The 19,865-nt window shown below is 42.9% G+C and overlaps 1 protein-coding gene across 1 annotated transcript; it reads left to right on the top strand.

Moving 5' to 3' along the window:
- Positions 1–8,791: 8,791 nt before the first annotated feature.
- Positions 8,792–19,423, top strand: RBM24 (RNA binding motif protein 24). The gene is made up of 4 exons (XM_064443609.1): positions 8,792–9,128; positions 9,719–9,842; positions 10,910–10,964; positions 17,310–19,423. The coding sequence occupies exons 1-4, from the start codon at positions 8,961–8,963 to the stop codon at positions 17,638–17,640; spliced, it is 678 nt and encodes a 225-aa protein (XP_064299679.1). The 5' UTR covers positions 8,792–8,960; the 3' UTR covers positions 17,641–19,423.
- The last annotated feature ends 442 nt before the right edge of the window (positions 19,424–19,865 follow it).

The following is a 19,865-nucleotide window of genomic DNA, read 5'->3' as shown; positions in this document are numbered from 1 at the left end:
CACTTTACCTTACTGGGTTGCAGCAATGAGTGTGTAGAAGCTACGTTGATGGAATTCCTACTGCTCAAGCGGTAACATGCTCAAATTTCCACTTGCACTGCAAAACAAACAAATAAAACCCCAAAACCTGCTGCATTGTTTTGAGGCTGTAGCCCTCAGGGCTAGGATCTTACAGGTTACACAGAATTTTTGACAGAATTTGACTTTTAAATTTGTAGGATAAATATAGAAAGCAATGGTGATTCAGCACAGGCAGAGCTCCTCCTTTCTGAGTCACTTCTGTTCAGATATCGCAGGAAGACGGGAGAAGTGCTGTATACCTGCAGGTGTCACAACAGAGGTCCTGACCTTTTGGGGGGGTGCAAAGGAAGCCTCCATGATTGCGCTGAGCTGGAAGTTTGTTTCACTTCACTGTTCAGGCCAAATTCTAATCTAGCTCATTCTACCTACCAAAAAGAGGAAAAAAAAAGGAAAAAAAAAACCAGCCAGAAAAAAAATATCTCTGAACCATAAAATATAATCTCCTCTGACAGTCCTTGAAGAAGAGGAATGCTGTGTCATAATGGAGAGCTAGCTGTACCACAGCAGCAGGTGGTGAGACTCGGTGCAGGCTAGTAAATCTCCCCAAGATGCTTCTGGAATGAAGGCACCAAACTACCATCACATGTTGCTACTTTTTTTAACAAATCATGTCTAATCCAAAAAGTGGAACCACCTAAAAGCTATTGTTGTCTTGGTGCTATTTTTAGTTGAAAAAACCAGGACTGCAAAGTAAACTGGATATTAAGGAGCTCAGACTAAAAATACTTGACAGCAACATATGATATCTTTGGATCACAAAATATGGTTGAACTAGTAAACAAGCTTCATACTCCTACAGCACAACTCACCAGCACATTATGGTTGAGACTGGCAATATCCTGTCTACCCTGAGAGAGGACAGCATGTAAATGGCAGCACCTCTGACTAAAGTCCATCTTCCCTCCTAAATGCTCTCTTCCAGCACTTGCAAAGGATGTCTCAAGCTCAAGTCTGAGTGTCTGAGTCAAAACATGAAGGACTACTCCATTGCCCTAGCGAAAGACACTGGGTGAAAAGACAGAGCACAGATTTAATCCATCCTCTCTTCCTCTGTGTGCCTTCGTGCCCCAGGTACCTTCAAGAGAAAGGAGAGGACAGTTCTGTGGAGCAGTTCTCCCTCTCTTTCTCTGTTCACACTGGGATTAGCAGACATATCCCTGGGTGAGGACAGAGGAACACCAAAACCTCCCTTTTTCTCTTAATGAGAAGTAGGCAAGGGAACATTTTTGACTCTGTTTTAATTGCCTCAGTGGTTAGATGAAAGCCAAGTTGCCTGCAAACTCAGTTTCCCCAGTAAAAGCAATGCAAGAAGAACTAAGTCCTTTAAAAAAAGAAGTGTTGAGTTGACCTTGGCAAATGAGGATGTGGTATCTCCTGGCCATAAATTAGAGCCTTTCAGCTCTCTGACAGGAAAGTGCAAGTCTCTGGAGGGTTGAGAGTGCACGAGGCCACAGAGAAGCTGCTGTATGGCCAAAGTCCAAGCTGCTCACTAAGGACTTTGCCCAGTGGCATTCCATCATCATGGCTTAGGAACTGGGGGCCTGAAGTGTGTTTGAATGAGTTCTTCTCTGCAATTTTTTTTCTAGCGAAGTGGGTGTTGGTCTCTTCTCCCAAGCAGCAAGCAATAGGGCAAGAGGAAATGGCCTCAAGCTGCGCCAGGGGAGGTTTAGATTGGATATTAGGAAAAAATTCTTTACTGAGAGAGTGGTCAGGCATGGGAAGAGGCTGCCCAGAGAGGTGGTGGAGTCACCATCCCTGGAGGTGTTCAAAAACATGTAGACATGGCACTTGGGGACATAGTTTAGGAGGCATGGTCGACAGTTGGATTTGGTGATCCTAGACGTCTTTTCCAACCTTAATGTTTCTATGATTCTATGATTCTTTTCTACTAACCTACTTCTACTAACAGATGTCAACCATTCTGAGGGCAATGTCTAGCATACAGTTTAATCCCTTGTAATAATAACTGACTGGGGTTTAGTGGCTCTGCCTTTCACCAACATCCCCATATTTCTGTTTCTTCTTTTTCCAGCTTATATTGACTGAAGGCCAGATGTACCCTGATGTAATGTGGTTTAGTTTCTTTGCTTTTAGCAGCACTCCACCAATTTAGACTAGCTGAAAATTTTTTCTCAACAATATTGTTTGTCCCAGGACTTCTTGTTTTGCACACAAAATGCAAGCAAGCAATGAGTTATGTGGTTGTATCAGTCCAGGCTATGTGCATATGGCTCAGCAGGCAGCTCCAAGTATTCGTTTTCCCATTAGGTATCATGAAGGGGGTGGGTGTACAAAATTTTAAAGATGCACAGGAGAGTGCTTAGCATAGAATCATCCAGCTATTATGCCACACAGATCAACATCAATGGTATTTTGTAGATTTGTTAGATGTCTGTCTCCTAGTTCCCTGTGACCCGGACAGGTAACGATGAGAGTCTGGTGTTTCACACTCTGATTTCTAAGCTTCAGCTAGTCTGCAAATCCACGTTTATTCGTTTATTCTTCCCCCTGCATAACTGCCTTGTTTGTAGTCGACATTAAGAATCATTGCTCTCCTGATTCTCAGTGTGTCACACGGTGGGTGCAGGAGCTTTGTGATTTTGCAGGTTCAGCCTCTGGCACCAGCTCTCCCTCTGTTACTGCACCATAGGACAACTTCAGTTCATGCCAGGCACAAGCCTCATTCTACCTTCTGACCTGTTCTAGCAGTGGGAAGCACTATTCAGTATAGCACTCATGATTTGGTATTCATAAACACTTTCTCTTGGGTTTTGGTTTTTTTTTTTTTGTTTACCACTCCTTTCCATGTGTTCCCCTATGAACATCATGTGCTCATTGTAACCATTATGAATGCATTCAGCCTTTTGGGTACACTTATCATTCACCCCTGCTTCACCTGACATGCCTATTACTTTCCACTATTTAGGCAATATGACTTGCATCCACAGTTTCACAAGCTTTGAAGTTTGTTTGCTGAATCACTGAAATTCTTTGTCACCTCCTCCACTGCCCTTTAAAGGGAGGAATATTCCCATCAGAAATGACCCTTGGTTGTCCACATTTGGTGATTTAATTGGGACTAAGGAGGTTACAATAGTCCAAGATCATGCGGATTAGTGCTCAGATGCTACAGCAAAAAGGAATTTGGAAAACAGTAAGATTAATAGGTTTCAGGAAAAAAAAAACCTGTGATGAAATCTGTTATAATGGGGACACACTATCAGAAAAGCAGTGGTGGGAGCTTCCCCAGTTAGGAAATTTTTAGCAGAAATTGACAATTCAAGAACTAATCATAGATAAAGATTGTACAGCAGCAAGGAGAGTGAGAAGATGATGAGGCTTCTAAGTTTCTCACACTGTCATCTAAGAACATGACTATGCTTCCGCAGGCAAAGTCAAACTATTGCCCATGTAACATACACTGAGCAGAGCAGAGGTTAGACATTCTGTGGTTGGTGGAAGTGCACAGATTAACAGACAAAGCATTGCCTAATGTCATTAGTTGAAAGCTTTGACAGAGCTATGGCATTATGGAACTTCAGCAGAAATGTCAGTCTCATTGACCAATTTGATGGTCTTACTAGGTTAACAGAAAAATAATTACTTTTATTTTCAGCCCTACCTAAAAATTATGGAGTTTTAGGCTCTAGGCATTGTAATAAAAGTGTTAGCAAATAAAATGTGTGTGCATGCGTACGTATATGTAAATATATAGAGAAATTCCAACTGCATTTAATTGATGGTGTACTGAATGTTCTGAAGACCACTATTACTTACTGAAATAAAGCACTAGCAAGAATGACTGGTGTGCAATATAATCAGGGGTCTTTGTTGTTTTCAGAAACCTAATGAATGAACACATAACATCCACTGGTTTCTGACATGACAGGCATATGGTGCTCATAAATAAATAAAAAGCATGATATTACAGTTACGCTGATACCAGTGAGTGGTAACATTTGGTAAGCTGGCAAGTTGTCTAGTCTGTCTTACCTTGACAGCAAAACCACAAAATCTCTGAGTAAAAAGAATTAATTGTAACTGATAGCTTTTGGGGCTTCCTCCCGCTAAGTCATGTTTCTAAGTTCCAAAAGAAACACTAGACCACTTTTCAATATATAGCTTCAGATACATTTTTAAAAACCATTAAAATTATATAGGAGGTTATTGTCAGCTACAACAGCCTTCAGCAACAATATCTACATACCTGGGAGACTCACAGGGATAAAAAAAAGTGCAGCAGGACCTAGGTGCCTACATTCTACTTTGATTCAAAACTGAGATCCTGAAAATGACAAAATAGCTGCCTATGGGACTAAAAATTCTCTTAGTTTTTACAGTGGTCTATTGTTTGTTGTACTTACCAGAACATGGGTAACCCAGGTTCAATTTCCAAATCTCTTTACAGGTTTAGGAACCCCAGTTTCACATCTCTCCCAGGAAACCTCTACCCATATGCCCCTCTTTCCACATGTTCTCACTGCTTGCCTGAACTGTCATGCTTTCACCAGTGGCATCACTACTGCAAACTTTGCAGGATGTAGGAATAAATTTCTTTCCTCCACACTTGCATTCCAAAGTCACAACCAGATCCCTAGCAGTAAGTCACCCTGCTGACCCATCCCAAAACACAAAATACATATTATCTCGAGCAACTGTCATAATGAGATTGATGAAGTTGCCCACCAACCTCCCTGCAGCACAATAGATGCTGTACAGCCCATGCCTTTAAACCTCCAAATCCATTAGTCCAACCACAAACTTAGTCATACATCTGACGTAGCCAGGTAAACGCTGTCCAGCCAACAGCTAACTCTAGTCTCATCCTCACCCCAGAATTCAGCCAGCTTCACCAGTTTCCTGCGGTGCCTACAGGTTCCATAGACGAACCTCGCTCTTCAAGCTTCACTGTACCAAACCCTCTGTCTAGCACAAACACACAAGCCCTAATCAGGCCAGAACATATCCAAAATGAGCATCATCTGAAAGAATTACCCTCCTGGGGTGTTTGTGGTCACCTCCTTTGGGTTACTACTAGCCTAAAATTTGGAGATAACATATATATATATATATAAACATATATATAACATATATAACAATATATTCCTGAACACTAAAGTGTTAAAAAGATCTTTAATTCATTTCTATATGATAGTGGTCACTTCTTTTTTGATAAAGCTAGAGTTAAAGTGATGATGAAGACTGAGAACCAGTTGGAAAATATTCTTTATTTCTGAGGGTTGCTGAAGTCATATATAGACTGGTGCTGGTAGCACCAAATCAGCCCCAATTTGGTTGTAAGATAGTAAAGATCATCCATTCAAGAGTTGAAGGCCTGTGTTTGTTTTTCATAGGGTGAGCCACGCAAAGATAAAGGCTTGTGTTGGTAATGGACTGAATGGACTAGAGTTAGTTGCAGAATGGCAAGGTATCACCTCTCTGGGATTTAGGTTAGGACTCCTGAGGAATTCTAAGGCTGGAAAATTGTACCCTAGATTCTGTCAGGACCACCAAAGGAGGAAGAGGTCTGATGCTGGCAGGAATGAAAGGTAAAACTCCATTTTGAGGGGTCTACCACTCGGTAGAAGGGGTTCCCATCTTGTGATAGTGTTAGTGTTAGTAATACAGTTGCATTAGAGGAAAGAATGGGCTGGAGAACTGTATTTATTCCTGAATTTTATTGGGATTGCCATCTTAAATTGAGGATGCTAATACAGGAGTAGAATAGTTGTAGCATAGCTTACAGGATATATTTTGATCTGTTAATGGCTAGAGTCACTCCTGGTTTCAGAAAAGAGGATATGTTAGCCTGCCAGAGTAGGATGAAAACTGTACTGCACATGCTTTGGATCGTAGCAGTAACAATTCTTGTGTTAAGGCTGCAGTTAGTGTTTGAATTAGGGACAGAGCTGAGAGTGAACTGGATGGAGAATTGCGTGACCATCTTAATCCTCTAGGGAATACCAAACAAGGAGGACAGTACTAGTGAGATTGTGCAGGATAGTCACATGACAGCAGTGTCACCTCTTTGAACTCTGAACTATGGTTCGGTTGAAGATTCGGATTAGGGTGTGAGAGAAATGAGATTACAGAATTGTGGTTCCAGGACCACTGGGGTTTGCAGTGGCTGTGGTACCAGTGACAGTTATGGTTCAGCTTAAGGTTAGGAAAAGAAAGGCAAGGACTGCTGATATTATGTGTGAATCCTGTAGGTGCTACTGAAATACAATGAGGTTTGGCACACAGAAAAGTCTAGTGGGTAACAATTTGGGCTGAAGATGTATTTTCAGTTCTTGTAGGGTCTGTAGACCTGTAGCATGAAGTCTTGTAGTGCAAGTTAGGTCTATTGCTGTGGGGGCTACCTTTCTCAGTTTAAGGCTACGTTTGGTTGCAGTCAGGTTTGCGCCTTATGAGAGAAGGACCAGAAGAGGTTTGTTCATTACAGAAACCTGTAAAGGCTGCAAAAATAGTAAGAAGATTAGAGACATCCGAGGGAAATAAGCTGAGGGGTTTTAATTAAGAAATGCATCCTCAAGTCAATGATAGTACTGTGGTTGTGTTTGGATTTGTGACAGATGGACTCAGATTAGAGCAAGGGCTGCCTGATGAACCCTATATAAATGCAAGAAGTTTGCCCTTCGTTGGAACACAGATGTAGAAAGTTAGGTTTTGTTTCTGGATCCTGGAAGACCTGCTGTTGCTGTTAGAACAAAAGGCTAGGATTTGGGTTTGGGTCTGTCAGTCATCAATCTTCCACTTGGGCCGAAAGAGGCGAACTCCTAAATACACCTGCCATTAGTTCTGGGATAACCAAGTGTTGTTTTTCTGGTCTTAATACTGGAGTTTGTGTAATGACTGCAAAACTAGACTAATTCACCATTCCTGCCGATGCCACAAGACGTGCAGGAATGCCGGGCAAAGCAAGGGAAAAGAAATGTGATGGGATGGGCTATGTTTGGTTTTAGGTGAAGTTCACCTTTCAGGTCCACAAGGGGCTGAGAAGTTAAATGTATTCCTAAGCGTTTTGTGTGCCGCGGTGCTCTACTGAGTGCTGACACCTTTAGTTGTGCTAGTGTTTAAGTTCAGGTCACTGGGCCAGAGTTTAAGGTTACGATTAGCCCTTGGAACAGAAGCAGCTGGAGCGTCAGGTTTAACACAATGTTCCAGACCAACATGAGAGCCACGTTGGGAGAAATTTTGGGGCAGAGTTAGCTGGCCTAACTGGATTCAGGCCAGGGTTAAGGGCTTGTCATACCTTGAGCAGAAAAGCAACACTTGCGTCTGGATCCTGCTAGCGTTGCTAAGCTTCAACTTGAGTTAGTCCTAAGGTATTAAACCAAATTATTTAATCTGGAGAGCCTGAAGGATCAAGCAGGGCTTAGTGGCGGCGTGGCCTAGTATTGTACAGGCCATTAGAACTAGGACAAAGATTGCTGAAAAAATCAAATGGGGCCAAGTTTAGTTGCGGGGCAAGCAGGGCCTAAGTTTAGGGCTAAGTGTTGTCATTACGGTTAACGTTTGGTACCAGAGGGGCTGAAGAGCTTTGTGAAAGTCCCTCCTGCAACTGAGGCACTGCTCTTTTTCCTAAGGGAGAAAGGGACTTCACAGGAAAAAGTCTAACAGACAGAGGAAGTAGGAGAAAGAGGAAAAAGAGGCACCAGTACTTACCAAGACTTTGGGACCACAAGGGAATGGTTTAGAAGTCTGTGCACATGTGCACATCTGTTTTCCCCAATCTTTAACCTTCCTCCCATCCTTCCTGTCTCCCTGTGAGTCTCCCTTCCCCCCAGCTCCCACAGTCCTCTGCCTCTCTATGTCACACAGGCACACAGAATACAGACGTCCCTTTCTTTTTGTTCCTCTGTATCCTTCCCAGACCCAGCACAGGGCAGAGGCAGCAAGAGAAGAGAAAAACAAGGGAAGCAGTTTCACCTTTTTTTTTTTTTCATTCTATGTGTGTAAACCAATAACAAGAACCACAACCACCATCACCACAACAATAATAATGGAAGTGCTGCGGCACCGTAGCTTTGCTAGCCTGGGGAGAGAGGTAAGTGAGGGTGACAGGGGTTTCACCACAAGCCTTCCGGGAGGGATAGAAACATTTGAGGACTGCCAGTTCCCAGTGAGCTGGCCGGGCAGCGGTGACCCCACAAGACCCTGCCTCCCGGCACCCCTTATTTGCACAAGCCCGGGGCAAACCTGCCTCGGAGGGTACCGAGCCTCCCCGCGGGGGGCTTCTGAAGCAGCCCCTTTGCCTGACGGCTCCAAGGGCCGGCTCCCGCCGTACGGGGAGGGAGGCGGGGGGATGACCATCCAGCTGTTGCCAACAGCTGTGTGCCAGCCCCGGCTGGGCCGCGGCCGAGCGCGGGGTCCGCCCTGCCGCCGTCCCCGCCCCTGCGAGGAGGAGGAGGAGGAGGAGGAGGAACCGAGAGTGCCCGACCCGGTGGCTTTTAGGGGGGGGAGGCCACTCAGTTGTTAGCGCCCGGGCCCTGCGCTCCTCTTCCAGCCGCTGCTTCTGCTGGTTTCCAGCGCTACGGCCGCCAGGCTGGCTGCTGCCCGGCCTCCCCTCCTCCTTTTGCCGGTACCTACCTCAAAACCTCCGGGGGCTGCGGGGCTCCGCTCTTGAAGGAGGAGGAAGCTGGGTTTGCAAAGGCAAAAGGGAATTGCATTGTACCGGGTGGCGGGGGGAAAACGCGGGGGGGAGGGGGGGAGCGGGGGAGGGGGGGCAGAGAGGAGGAAAAAAATTTTTTTGAAAAGAAAAAAAACACAAAGAGCGGGGCTGACTCTGGAAGCGGGTCTCGCCGCCCAGGACCCGCACGCCCCGGCGGCCACGCGTGGGTGCAGAGCGCGGCGCGGCGCGCAGGGCCGGGCGGAAGATGCACACGACGCAGAAGGACACCACCTACACCAAGATCTTCGTCGGGGGCTTGCCCTACCACACCACCGACTCCAGCCTGCGAAAGTACTTCGAGGTCTTCGGGGACATCGAGGAGGCGGTGGTCATCACCGACCGGCAGACGGGCAAGTCCCGGGGATACGGCTTTGTAAGTGCCGGGGCGCGGGGGGCCGGGGGAGGCGGCCGGGGAGGGGGCGCAGGTGGACGTGGCTGCGTGGGCATCGTGGGGAGGCTGCCGCGGGGGTGGCTGTAGGGAGCCGGGCAGCCCCGGGCGCGGCGATCGGGAGGGGGTGCCGGGCAGTTTGGCTTTTTGCCTTTTTTTTTTTCTCTCTCCTTTTTTCTCTCCCTGTTGGCGAGTTTGGAGGGCGGGTTGGGGGGGAGGAGGGGGGAAGGGATTACTGAAAAAGGAGATTGGGGGTGGAATTGCCTAATTTCTCGCAGCGCCGCCGGCGCGCCTGTTGCTGCCTGATAGAGCCGCGCCGGGGTTTATCAGCGGCGGCGGAGCCCGCTCCGCGCCCTCCGCCCTGGGCCGGCCGCCGCTCCCGCAGCCCGCCTCGTCCCCTGGCCCCCCTCGTCCCCCTCGTCCCGCTCCCCTGGCCCCCCGCGTCCGCCCCGGCTCTCCCGCAGCGCCGCCCGGGGAGCAGCGGGGTCGCTGCTGCTGCTGCTACCCCGGGCGAGAGGCTCTCGCCCCTTCCCCGCCTTTGGAAAGGGATCTAACGCGCAGCATCGCCCCTTAAGGTCACCATGGCTGACAGAGCTGCTGCTGAAAGGGCTTGTAAAGATCCCAACCCCATCATCGATGGCAGGAAAGCCAACGTGAACCTGGCGTACCTGGGTGCCAAGCCGCGGATAATGCAGCCAGGTGAGGAAGCGGCCCTGAACGGCTTTTCTCTCTGTCCCTCAGGCTTCTGAGGAGAGTAAAACTTCTAAAAAGTCTGGCACTTCCCTGAAGCACGCTCAGTGTTCGGGTGTGCTTTGGTTTTGATTTTTAAGTGCAGTGTGTAGTAACTTTCTGGCTATTAGGTCCAAGTGCCTCATTTGAAAACCAGAAGCAATCAGAGCTAAAATATCTGCAGTTCCCCAGGAAGACTTCCACAGCTCGGACGTTTCATGGGTTGTTCCTACTGCTGGGAATGTGGTAGCGCTGACCATTTACAGTATCATTGCAGGGAAAGATTGGCCTAGGAATTAATCGCTTCCAATGTGTGCAGTCTTATTAATACAAACAATATCTTAATGCAAACGCCTCAAACAGATGGGAGCTATTATGCAGACATCAAAATGAAGCGGCTCTTCCTAAGACCACATCTGAGCCAATCTGACGTCCTAGCCGCTTCCCAAACTGCTGCTTTGCAGCAAGGGAGACAGCAGTGCAGGGTGCCCCCACGTTCATGCTCTAAAGGAGGCTGCTCTGAATTCCCGTGCGCTTAGCCTGAGGGACCCTTGTCCTTAAGTGCCCACCGAGGAAAGAAGGCTTTTATGCCTGGGGTGCCTGAAGAGCAGAAACAAAGTTAGGATTTGACCCCCGTTCTCAGTCCCCATGAGTAGAGATGGCTGGAATTTCAGTACATAAGCACGCTGATTAATAGAAAGGACCATATAATCCTTCAGAGGCTAAAGTTAGGGACCAGAATGGAGCACAAAATGAAAGGTGGATGAAAACCTTGCACTTGTCATTCAGAAAAAGTTGTTCTAAACATCTCTAGGAAAGCACGTGCTTTAAGTTCTCTATGCATGCGTGTGCGTGCGTGTATGTGTGGATTGATATATTTTGCTTTCCAATTTGTGGTTCTGCAGCCTTCCAGACATCGTCACTGGTGGTTGTTAGTGAAGGCTGTTACTCTGCGTTTGGGTGCGTGTGTACATATGGCGTAAATAAGTGGCCAGAGGAACACCCATACAGAGAATGTGATGTGTTTTTGTTGGTAGGTTTTGCCTTTGGCGTCCAGCAGCTTCATCCAGCTCTCATACAGAGGCCTTTTGGGTAAGTCTGTTCAGCGGGACCTCAAATAGGGGAGGAAAAAAATTTTTTTTAAAAAAAAAAGGAAAGAAAAAGTATGATCCTTGAAGGCCTCTTGCAGTAGCAGCCTTATAAACTCACCAGCAATGCTGAAGTTCTCAGACTTCATGTATACCCGTAAATGCGCTCACCTTGTCGGTCATGTTCTAAATGCCGCAGCTGAGTCAAGTTGTGTGGGACGTGTCCCTTCCACCTAAGCAGTCCAGTCCCGTATGACCCTATGGTAAAACAAGGAGGTATGACTTGATGCAAGATTGCTGTGCCCCATTTCTCTTTTTTCAGCTTGACTCAATGTTATTTATCTCTTTCTAATCTGACAGGGATCGTTTACAGTTAAGATAACTGATCAGAAGGATATGATGATAAGAGGTGGAATAGTTCTGTTTGGAATTAAACTCTGTAACCAGTAGACTCAAACACAAACAAGCTAAAATGGTGATTAACGATGCATGTATGTTTTTTCATATAGTCAATAGACCTCCGTGTGCTTTTTTTTATTTATTTATTACAGTAATGAAGTGGTGTTGATAGCTAAACTGTGTGCTTTTATTTAATTGAAAGAGCTGTAGTGAAAGTTTTTTGGGGGGGGTCTCTTTAATGTTGTTTTTGGTGTTGAGGAGTGACTTTGCCATGGGGAGCAAAGGGCCTTTTTTTTTTTTTCCTTGCTTTCAAGCTGTAGCCTGTGACTTTTTTTTAACCGTATTTTGTAGTGAGTGCTAAATTGTGTGACTTCTTGATTTTTAAGTAAATCAACGTATTGCTTGCATGTTCATAATTTTTTGGGGGGGTTTGTTCTTGGGAGGGGTGTGGAGCTCCTTATTAACAATGTGCGTCCATTTGGGCTTTCTAATTTGAGATTTTTTTCCCTTCGATCTGTCTTTAATACGTAGCGCAATTATCCTTTACTTGAGTATACTATTCCTAAGCAGATCTAACTCTTGCTTCTTATAGGCATAAAATTAGGAGGTGAAGTCTGCTTTAAACTTTCCATACAGTGTCACTTCACTAATGCACACTGACTGAGAAACTCATTGCAAAATAATGCATTTTGCTAATTAATGAGTAAGCTAACAGTAAGGTAGGCAAAACGCGTCACAAATGTATTTTGTTTATTTGACTAGAATAGCTTTAGAATATTGTACCTAGCTGTTACTAAGCAAAGCTTGTAAAAATGGTAGGAAACAGTTCCTGTCCTCAAAACCGTAGGAAAAAGTTTTCCTAGAAACTTCACATACTTTTAAAAGAGAATGTGGATTCTTCTGAGACACATGGGGAGGCTGTGGGAAAAATTTTGTCTTTTTTTGTATTCTTATGATTATTCCCTTCTGTATTTTGTTTTACTTCTTTGAAGCGTGAGGCAGTGACAATGTATATGCAGTGATCAGTTTACAGTGCCTGCACTAAGATAGGCAGGAGGTGGAGCGCGTTGTCTCCCGAGCTGTTAAAGCACTTGTTGCAAAGAGGAACCAGTGGACTGCCCAGGGGTCAGCCGCTGAGAGACTGAGTATTTGCTGAGCGCAACAGAAAAGGCGAACCTGTGGCAACCCCTTGCTTAAAGGACTGTGCAAACGTAGGGGCTCCTCCTTGCTTTCCTTACCCAGAGCCAAAAACAGATCATGTAAATCGTGTTTAGGTCAGGGACTTTTCTTCCAGCAGGCTGAATAGGGTTTTATTTCTAATGCAATGTACGTAAATCTGAAGAAGAGGAATATTGGCCGCAGGATCACGTATATGGGATACTGGTCATTTTTAATCCTTGGCTTTTGCCTTTCTTTTACCATGTGCAAAAAAAGGAGATTACTAATCCTGCTTCCTTCTCAAAATTTCCAGTGACTTGTAATTTTTCTAAAGAATGTAGTTCAGATTAAGAAGAACAGCATTCGTTAGGAAGAATGAGCATCTTTGTTCACTATATGCCTTGACAATAAGAGGGGTTTTTTCAGTGCTTACTTGAATCTACTTTTCTTGAGGACTTTGCTTTTAGGTGATGTTACATGGATTGTACTGAAATGTATGGTCACCTTAAAGCTTTTCTTCCTCCCGTGCAGTTTTTTAAAAGCACATTTCACTGATACGCTGTGTAAAATGGGTCGTAGTGGTGATTCACTACTAATACTCTTCTAATCCATACACAAAAGCTCCAAATGTTTTGTGGTTGGTTTTTTTTTTTCCTACCAGAGTGCAAATTAGTGAGGTGCTGCCATATTCTGGTATGGTCAGTGCATTTTGATATGATTCCCCACCTACCAAATAAGAAACTGAAAATAATTGGATTATGTTGTATTACTTCTACTGAGAAGATGCAGAAGTACAATATTCTGAATTAAGTACAATGTTATTGTGGTGGAGGGAGCCAGAAACTAGATTAGCTTCAATGCATGAAGCATTTAAAATGCTGGGAATTATTCTTTATTCAGTGCTGCAGAGATCAATTCATCCACCAAATGACATTTCTCCCTGCTCTTTACATTCAGCATCTATCTTACTGTTGGTGTTCTTCATAGAAAGCTGTTTGATCACAGGACTGGTTATCTATACAGCTCTGTTTAGGATTGTTTATTAAATACAGGATTGTTTATTAAAATACTATCTCTGAATTCAGTAGGGGTTTATGGAGGGGAAAGATGACTTTGCCTCCTAAGATAGTTTTTCTCATTTTGCTTATGTAATTTTTACTTTAATATTGGTGGGAAAATATGGGGTTATACAGAGGTATTGGTGTAGGATATGACTTGTTCTGTTGGGGAGATTTTTTTCCCTTTCATTTTCTGTCTGAAACTTGTACCTCGATCAAAGTGAGAACATCCCCACTGGTTTTAGTAAGGCCAGGGTTAAATCCAGAGTTAAGTTCATTATAATGAATTGATACCACCTGCTTGATATTATCTTCCAAGAGTTAGGCAATTCTGCCTTTCTTAAGAGAGAAGGGAAAGCCCTCTATTGAGTTTATAATCAAAAGACCTGTATAATACTAGAATATGGATAATCTGGAGAGAGGGAATGAAGCAGGAACAGACAGACGTTAACCTGCAGAATGCTAAACATCTTCTTAAAATATCAGGTACAAATTTAAAAGGAAACATATTAAGGGTCTTGTATGTCTTGATGTTTAGGCAACCTATTTCTGCTATAAGGAAAGCTGTGCATTGGTGAAAATCTACTCTTTATGCTTACAAAATCAGGTAATGCCATGCAAGAGCCAAAGCAAAACATTTTGTTGAAAGTTAAATATCTACTTTCACAAGAATTTAATGTTGAGAGTCAATGATGCGCTCCTGCTGCTGAATTTCTGTATGCCAGAGCTCTCTGCGTTAGTCTAGAAAGTCCCTTCTTTCCTTTGAAACAATTAGCTTTCGCTTTATTATTGCTTGTAGGATTATTTTTGAGGTCTTAGTTAAACACAGATCTTCTGTTACAACAACAATGAAGGTCTTAAGGCACATGGCAGGAGTGTATGTCATTCAACTTTGAATACCCCAAAGCTACAGTTACTACTAAAGTTAAATGCAGCTTCCCTTTTATTGCAAAAGCGTGAAAACAGTAAGTATATGTTCCAAAATAAAAAACTACTGCCAGGAAAGAAAGCTTAAACCGTATATAATTCTCACACTCTCAAAAGTAAAGCAGCAACTTTCATTTAAAATTAAGGATATAAGGATATCCAGCATAACTAGGAATTGCTTTTTCAGCTTTTGACCTGGCAGAGCATTAAAAGCAGTTGGGTTCTGAATGGCTGAGATCTACGTGTGCTGGCCTCTGCAGTAGGTAGAAATTTACTTTGGCCATATAAAGCCATTTTACTCGACTCAAAACAGTTGTAGCACAACAGATGATCAAAAATAGCCCAACTGCAGCTTATGCTGTCAATCATCATGTGTGAAATGGCATGATGGTGAGGATCCTGCACAGGGTTTATGTTTATTGTAGGGTAAGATGTGGCAAACAGATAATGTTTCATAACTTCACCACCTGTTAGTTTCTGGGCTTAAATAAAACAAGTCACAAGAGTTTAAGCAGGAGCACATGTATCTTTCTGTCTTGTTCAAGGATATGACCCAGTGTCCTAATGTCTTCCAAAATTCTTAGTAACATCAGTTCAAGCCAACACAGGCAGCGAGACAAGCTTGCTTACTGTCTCTTGTATTAGAATTACTCTCTTTCATAAATGCTGTATGTAAAGATTCCTTTATGGATTATGGTTATAGATGGACTCTAAATGATGCAGGAAAGGCTCTCGGTGACTTCAGATTTGGTTTTATACCTCTTTCCTTAATACTTAAAAAACGTGGTGTTGTATTTATTAGGATTGTACTTGGTGACCGATACAAAATGCTTGTTTATGCTCATCCATTTTGTATGGTGAGCTCAGGTAATGATGTGTATTTAAATGCACAGAGCCAGCTTAAGTATGCTTCAAATGCACTTCTGGCTAATCACTTCATAAATTAGGTGAGTGTTAAAAACCCAACTTATGGTTTTATGTTTTCTTTCCTTTCCCAATCCCTATTTGTCACTCTTTTTTTTTTTTTTCCATTTCTCCCTTCACACAGTAGGAAATGAATTTCATTGACATGTTGGGTTTTTATGATTGTGGTGTTCATGTCTTAAACACGGCAACTGAACATTTCTGTCTGCTAATAATCCTATTTAATCAACTGAGCTCTTTTTTTCTTAAGAAGAAAACTAGGCTGTTCTAAAGCCTATCACTTACTTTAAACTACGTTTTGCTATGAATCTAGTTGACAGCATCCCTTCTGATTGAAATGTTTCCTCGTTGACCACTTAAGTAAATCTTGAAGCTATTTTAAAAATAAAACAAACAAAAAAACTACTTTCCATTTGATCTTGAATTTGGAGAAAAGAGGACAGTTTTTACCGTTGCAATTTGCATCTGTGCTTACAGTGCGCTAAAAGGTTGGTGCAGTCTTTAGAGTTGTCTGTAAAGGTAAAGTTCAGTATGAAATAGTAGTAAATCTGCACAAGCAGTTTTTCACTGATTCATAAAGATGCACCGACTGGAAAGGAGTTGCACATACGAAGGACTTCTCTGTGGAAATCCAGATGCAAGACAGGGTTATGAATGTAAAATAAGAATTGAGTTATTTTTTAAAATCATATTATATGATAAAATAACCCTCACATTAACTTGTCTGTACACTTGTGTGCTAAGAGAATGATACAACCAATTTTCAAAACTGAAGGGTTAAGTAAACAAGCTGAGGAAGCAAGTTTTGTGACTTGGAAACAATGAGAAAGTGTGTGTACTGATCTGTTCAGAATGGTTATTTCTTGACCTGTAAATTGTTTTTCTGCTTTTGTTAAGCACCAGATCTGTTTAGACTTAATCCTATGCCCACCTCCCAAAAAACTCTATGCTGTATGTCTTGCATAGAAATAAACAAGCTGGCACAAACAGGACATCAGTGGCCTGATAATCAAACAGGTTTGACCCTTGTGTCCTTATGAACTTTTATAAAAGTGTGATGCACATGTACTTAGGAGTCACTGTTATGGATTTTAATAGCATCTATGTAGCTTCCCCTCAATGGCCTCTTGTGACGGAGTGAGCTGCACTATCGTTCGTTTGGAAAGTGTGATTCTTGCTGTGTTTACCACACTTGTGAACTTTATTTAAACTCCTTTGTCGCCTGTGTTGGTTTTTTTCTTATTTTAATAAGGGTGACTGAGGTTGCAGAGAAATTAATGTGTGCTGAGTCTGCATAGCAACTTAAGTAGGGTTGCCACAATACACTCTCCCCGCCTCCGTCCCTGAGAAGACTTTACCCAAAGTCAGGGTTCAACAATTTTGTTGCCTTATTGGCTATTGTCAAACTCATTATAGTGATGCTGTCAAACTGCTCAGTTACTAATAATAAAAGTATTGCAGGAAATAATTTTACTAAGAGTCGAGTAGTTAAGTGAGAAGCAGGGTATAAAAATGACTTGCAGGTGATTTGAAAAACAAATTCCACAATTTTCCAGATGGAATAATGACGCTTACTCCTTTAGAATTGTTTTAACACTGACATCAGTAATGCCAGTCCTTCTAAAGATTTTAACAGCATTAAACATAATATCCTCAAGCAACATTAAACACTCCTATTTAACTCAGCTATAATGCTGTGCTTTGGAGTGTTGCATCTCTTCGGGCCAGTGAACTGATAATTGGTCCATTGAGTCTAGTTATTGTGGCAACCCTATGCACATAACAACAACTAAATTGAGTTTGTTTTAGTTCGGAGTATGGTTATGACACCCCATGTGCTGACTTGCGTACCAGCTCTAACTCCCTCTCCCATCTTTCAACAGGATTCCTGCTCACTATGTCTATCCGCAGGCTTTTGTGCAGCCCGGAGTGGTAATTCCCCACGTTCAGCCCGCAGCAGCCGCTGCTTCCACTACACCCTACATCGATTACACCGGAGCTGCGTATGCCCAGTACTCGGCCGCCGCCGCCGCGTACGAGCAGTACCCGTACGCTGCCTCGCCGGCTGCCGCTGCTGGGTACGTGGCGGCGGGGGGCTACGGCTACGCGGTGCAGCAGCCCATCACCGCAGCAGCGCCTGGGACGGCTGCTGCAGCCGCTGCCGCTTTTGGCCAGTACCAGCCCCAACAGCTGCAGACAGACCGTATGCAATAGCAGATGGACTCCTGAAGGAAGCTCTTTCTTCCTCTTCCTCTTTTCAGCCTTCCAGTATAAGTAGTTAATCAGAGACAATTTATATTAACTAAGGAGCTTTAAGGAAAGCGATGCTATTGCGAAACTAAAGATTTTTATTCCACTGTCTTCATACAGTATGCGTCCAAATCATGTTGTTAGAGGGGAGGGGTAGTGCGGCATGTCTAGTTTCAAGTATCAAGCCAGAAGAAAATGGGAAAAAAAAAATACTGTACTGTCATGAAAGAGTGGCAGAAGTAGCAATGGGACTTCATATTTTCAAACAAACAAACAAGAACCAAAAAAATCAAAGGTGTACTTTTTACAGTATCAGGGAAGCAAAACTGCCTTTTATAAGTAAGAAAATGCTATTTGAAAAGTTTGAACCAGGGAAAAAACTGAGTCAGCAATATGTAATCTTTATCCATTTTAAGAGGAAACAAGCTTAAAGCACTGATTGTCCTTTCTAGCTTTCAGAAGTTGTCTTCGTGAGATAGTACCTTCTCACTGTCTCACTAACGGGCATTGAACAACCCAAGGAAGATGGCCGGCTAGTAAGATGGCGGACAGGCACCAAAGTTATTTTCTTCTCTGTCCTCTGGATGAGTGGAACTATGGAGCAAGTGATGTGGAAGTAAGGGGTGCAACAGCTGTAGAGACAATCAATAACACAGACAGTTCTGGACAGAACACATCACTTGTGCTCATGTGATGAGCTTGTCACATCCTAATCCCTCGCCCCATCCTGTTTCACTTTTGGGAAACTTTAACTGCTGGTGTCAGCTATTCTGATTCTAAAATAGGATCAGCCCTTTACTACAACAGCCTTCTCTTTCTATTTATTGCATCTATTCGTAACTTGTGAATAAAGGCAGGAAGAAGCTTAAAGAATTAAAACCTTTAAGAACTGTTTTAAGGGAATTTTCTTTTCTGAAACCATTTGTACAATTTTAATATCTATTTCAGGATTATATTTAAAGTATTTATTAGCAAACATACAGTACACAAAGGCGACTTTTGTTACCAAGACTGCTGTTCTTGAAGGGTTAATGGTATGTGATTATTATACTGTGCCTTAATTGTTATGCTATTTAAAAAGAAATATTTATTTTGAAAGTTTTACTATGCTGCGCTCTAAAGAAAGCAACTTTAGATGTGACACTGTAAAATTATGTATTCATCTCATGGCATAAATTATTTAGTAGGCTTAGATGTAGCATATTAAATATTAACCTAATTAACTAAGGATGTTGACTTGGATTTATTTAAATTCAGTATGTGCACTGAATGAGGGTACTCTTAACACTTTTTTAGGTTTTTACATAAAATATTGCTAGTTCATTCTTTTTCCCTCTACTAGTTTTTCCTGTAGACCTCTCAAATACACTAGTGCCGTTTTCTCACTCATCTGTATGTAGACTGACTATTTTTCCCCTTTGCTAGAAAATGCTGCTTTACATTGTCCTGTGAAACTACAATACTTGCAATTTTTATTCTTGACCGAAATGGAATTTAATATTTTACACTGTATTGGATTTTTTTATACTTGAACAATTTCATACAAGGGAAGACAGGATAGCATTTTTATGGACTTTATCCAATGTCACTGGATTTATTTTAAGTATTCTGAATACTAGCCAGTGTTACAATGTAGACATGACTCTCCTGTGCATATTATTTATTCAGTATGTATATTGCTTTACAACATTTCAGATCTCTTACTCTATTCACTCGTATTAAAACAATAAAAAAAAATGTTGTCGCACCCCGTCTAGTGATGTTTTTGCTCAAGTTGTCTTCGATCTTGTTTAGTTAAAACTAGGGGGGCAGCCTTTTATGTCATTTTTCTGGTCTGTGGGGTGAATAGCAGCATAAGCACTGACTTTAAATACATAGACTGATATGAACTGTATTACATGGAGGAAATGATACAGAGAAGATGGAGAAGATCCATCCTGAGAGTTATCAAAATAATTCAGAGTGGAAGGGACTTAGGGAGGGCCCAAGTTACTCATGGCTTTCTCCAGTCGGGTCTTAAAATTCTCCATATGGAGACTGCACAACCCCTGTGGGTAATCTATTCCACTACCTAATTATCCCCATAGTGTCTTTTTTTTTTTTCCCCTTTATCTAGCTAGAGCCTCCCCTGTTCGTTTATAATCTTCATCTCTCATTCTTTGGCAGAAAGCCCAGCCCTATCTTCTCAG

This window comes from Phalacrocorax carbo, chromosome 2, assembly GCF_963921805.1.
Source record: "Phalacrocorax carbo chromosome 2, bPhaCar2.1, whole genome shotgun sequence".
NCBI lineage: Eukaryota > Metazoa > Chordata > Aves > Suliformes > Phalacrocoracidae > Phalacrocorax > Phalacrocorax carbo.
The sequence above is the reverse complement of the archived record's forward strand: the minus strand, read 5'-3'. Positions and strand labels throughout refer to the sequence as shown.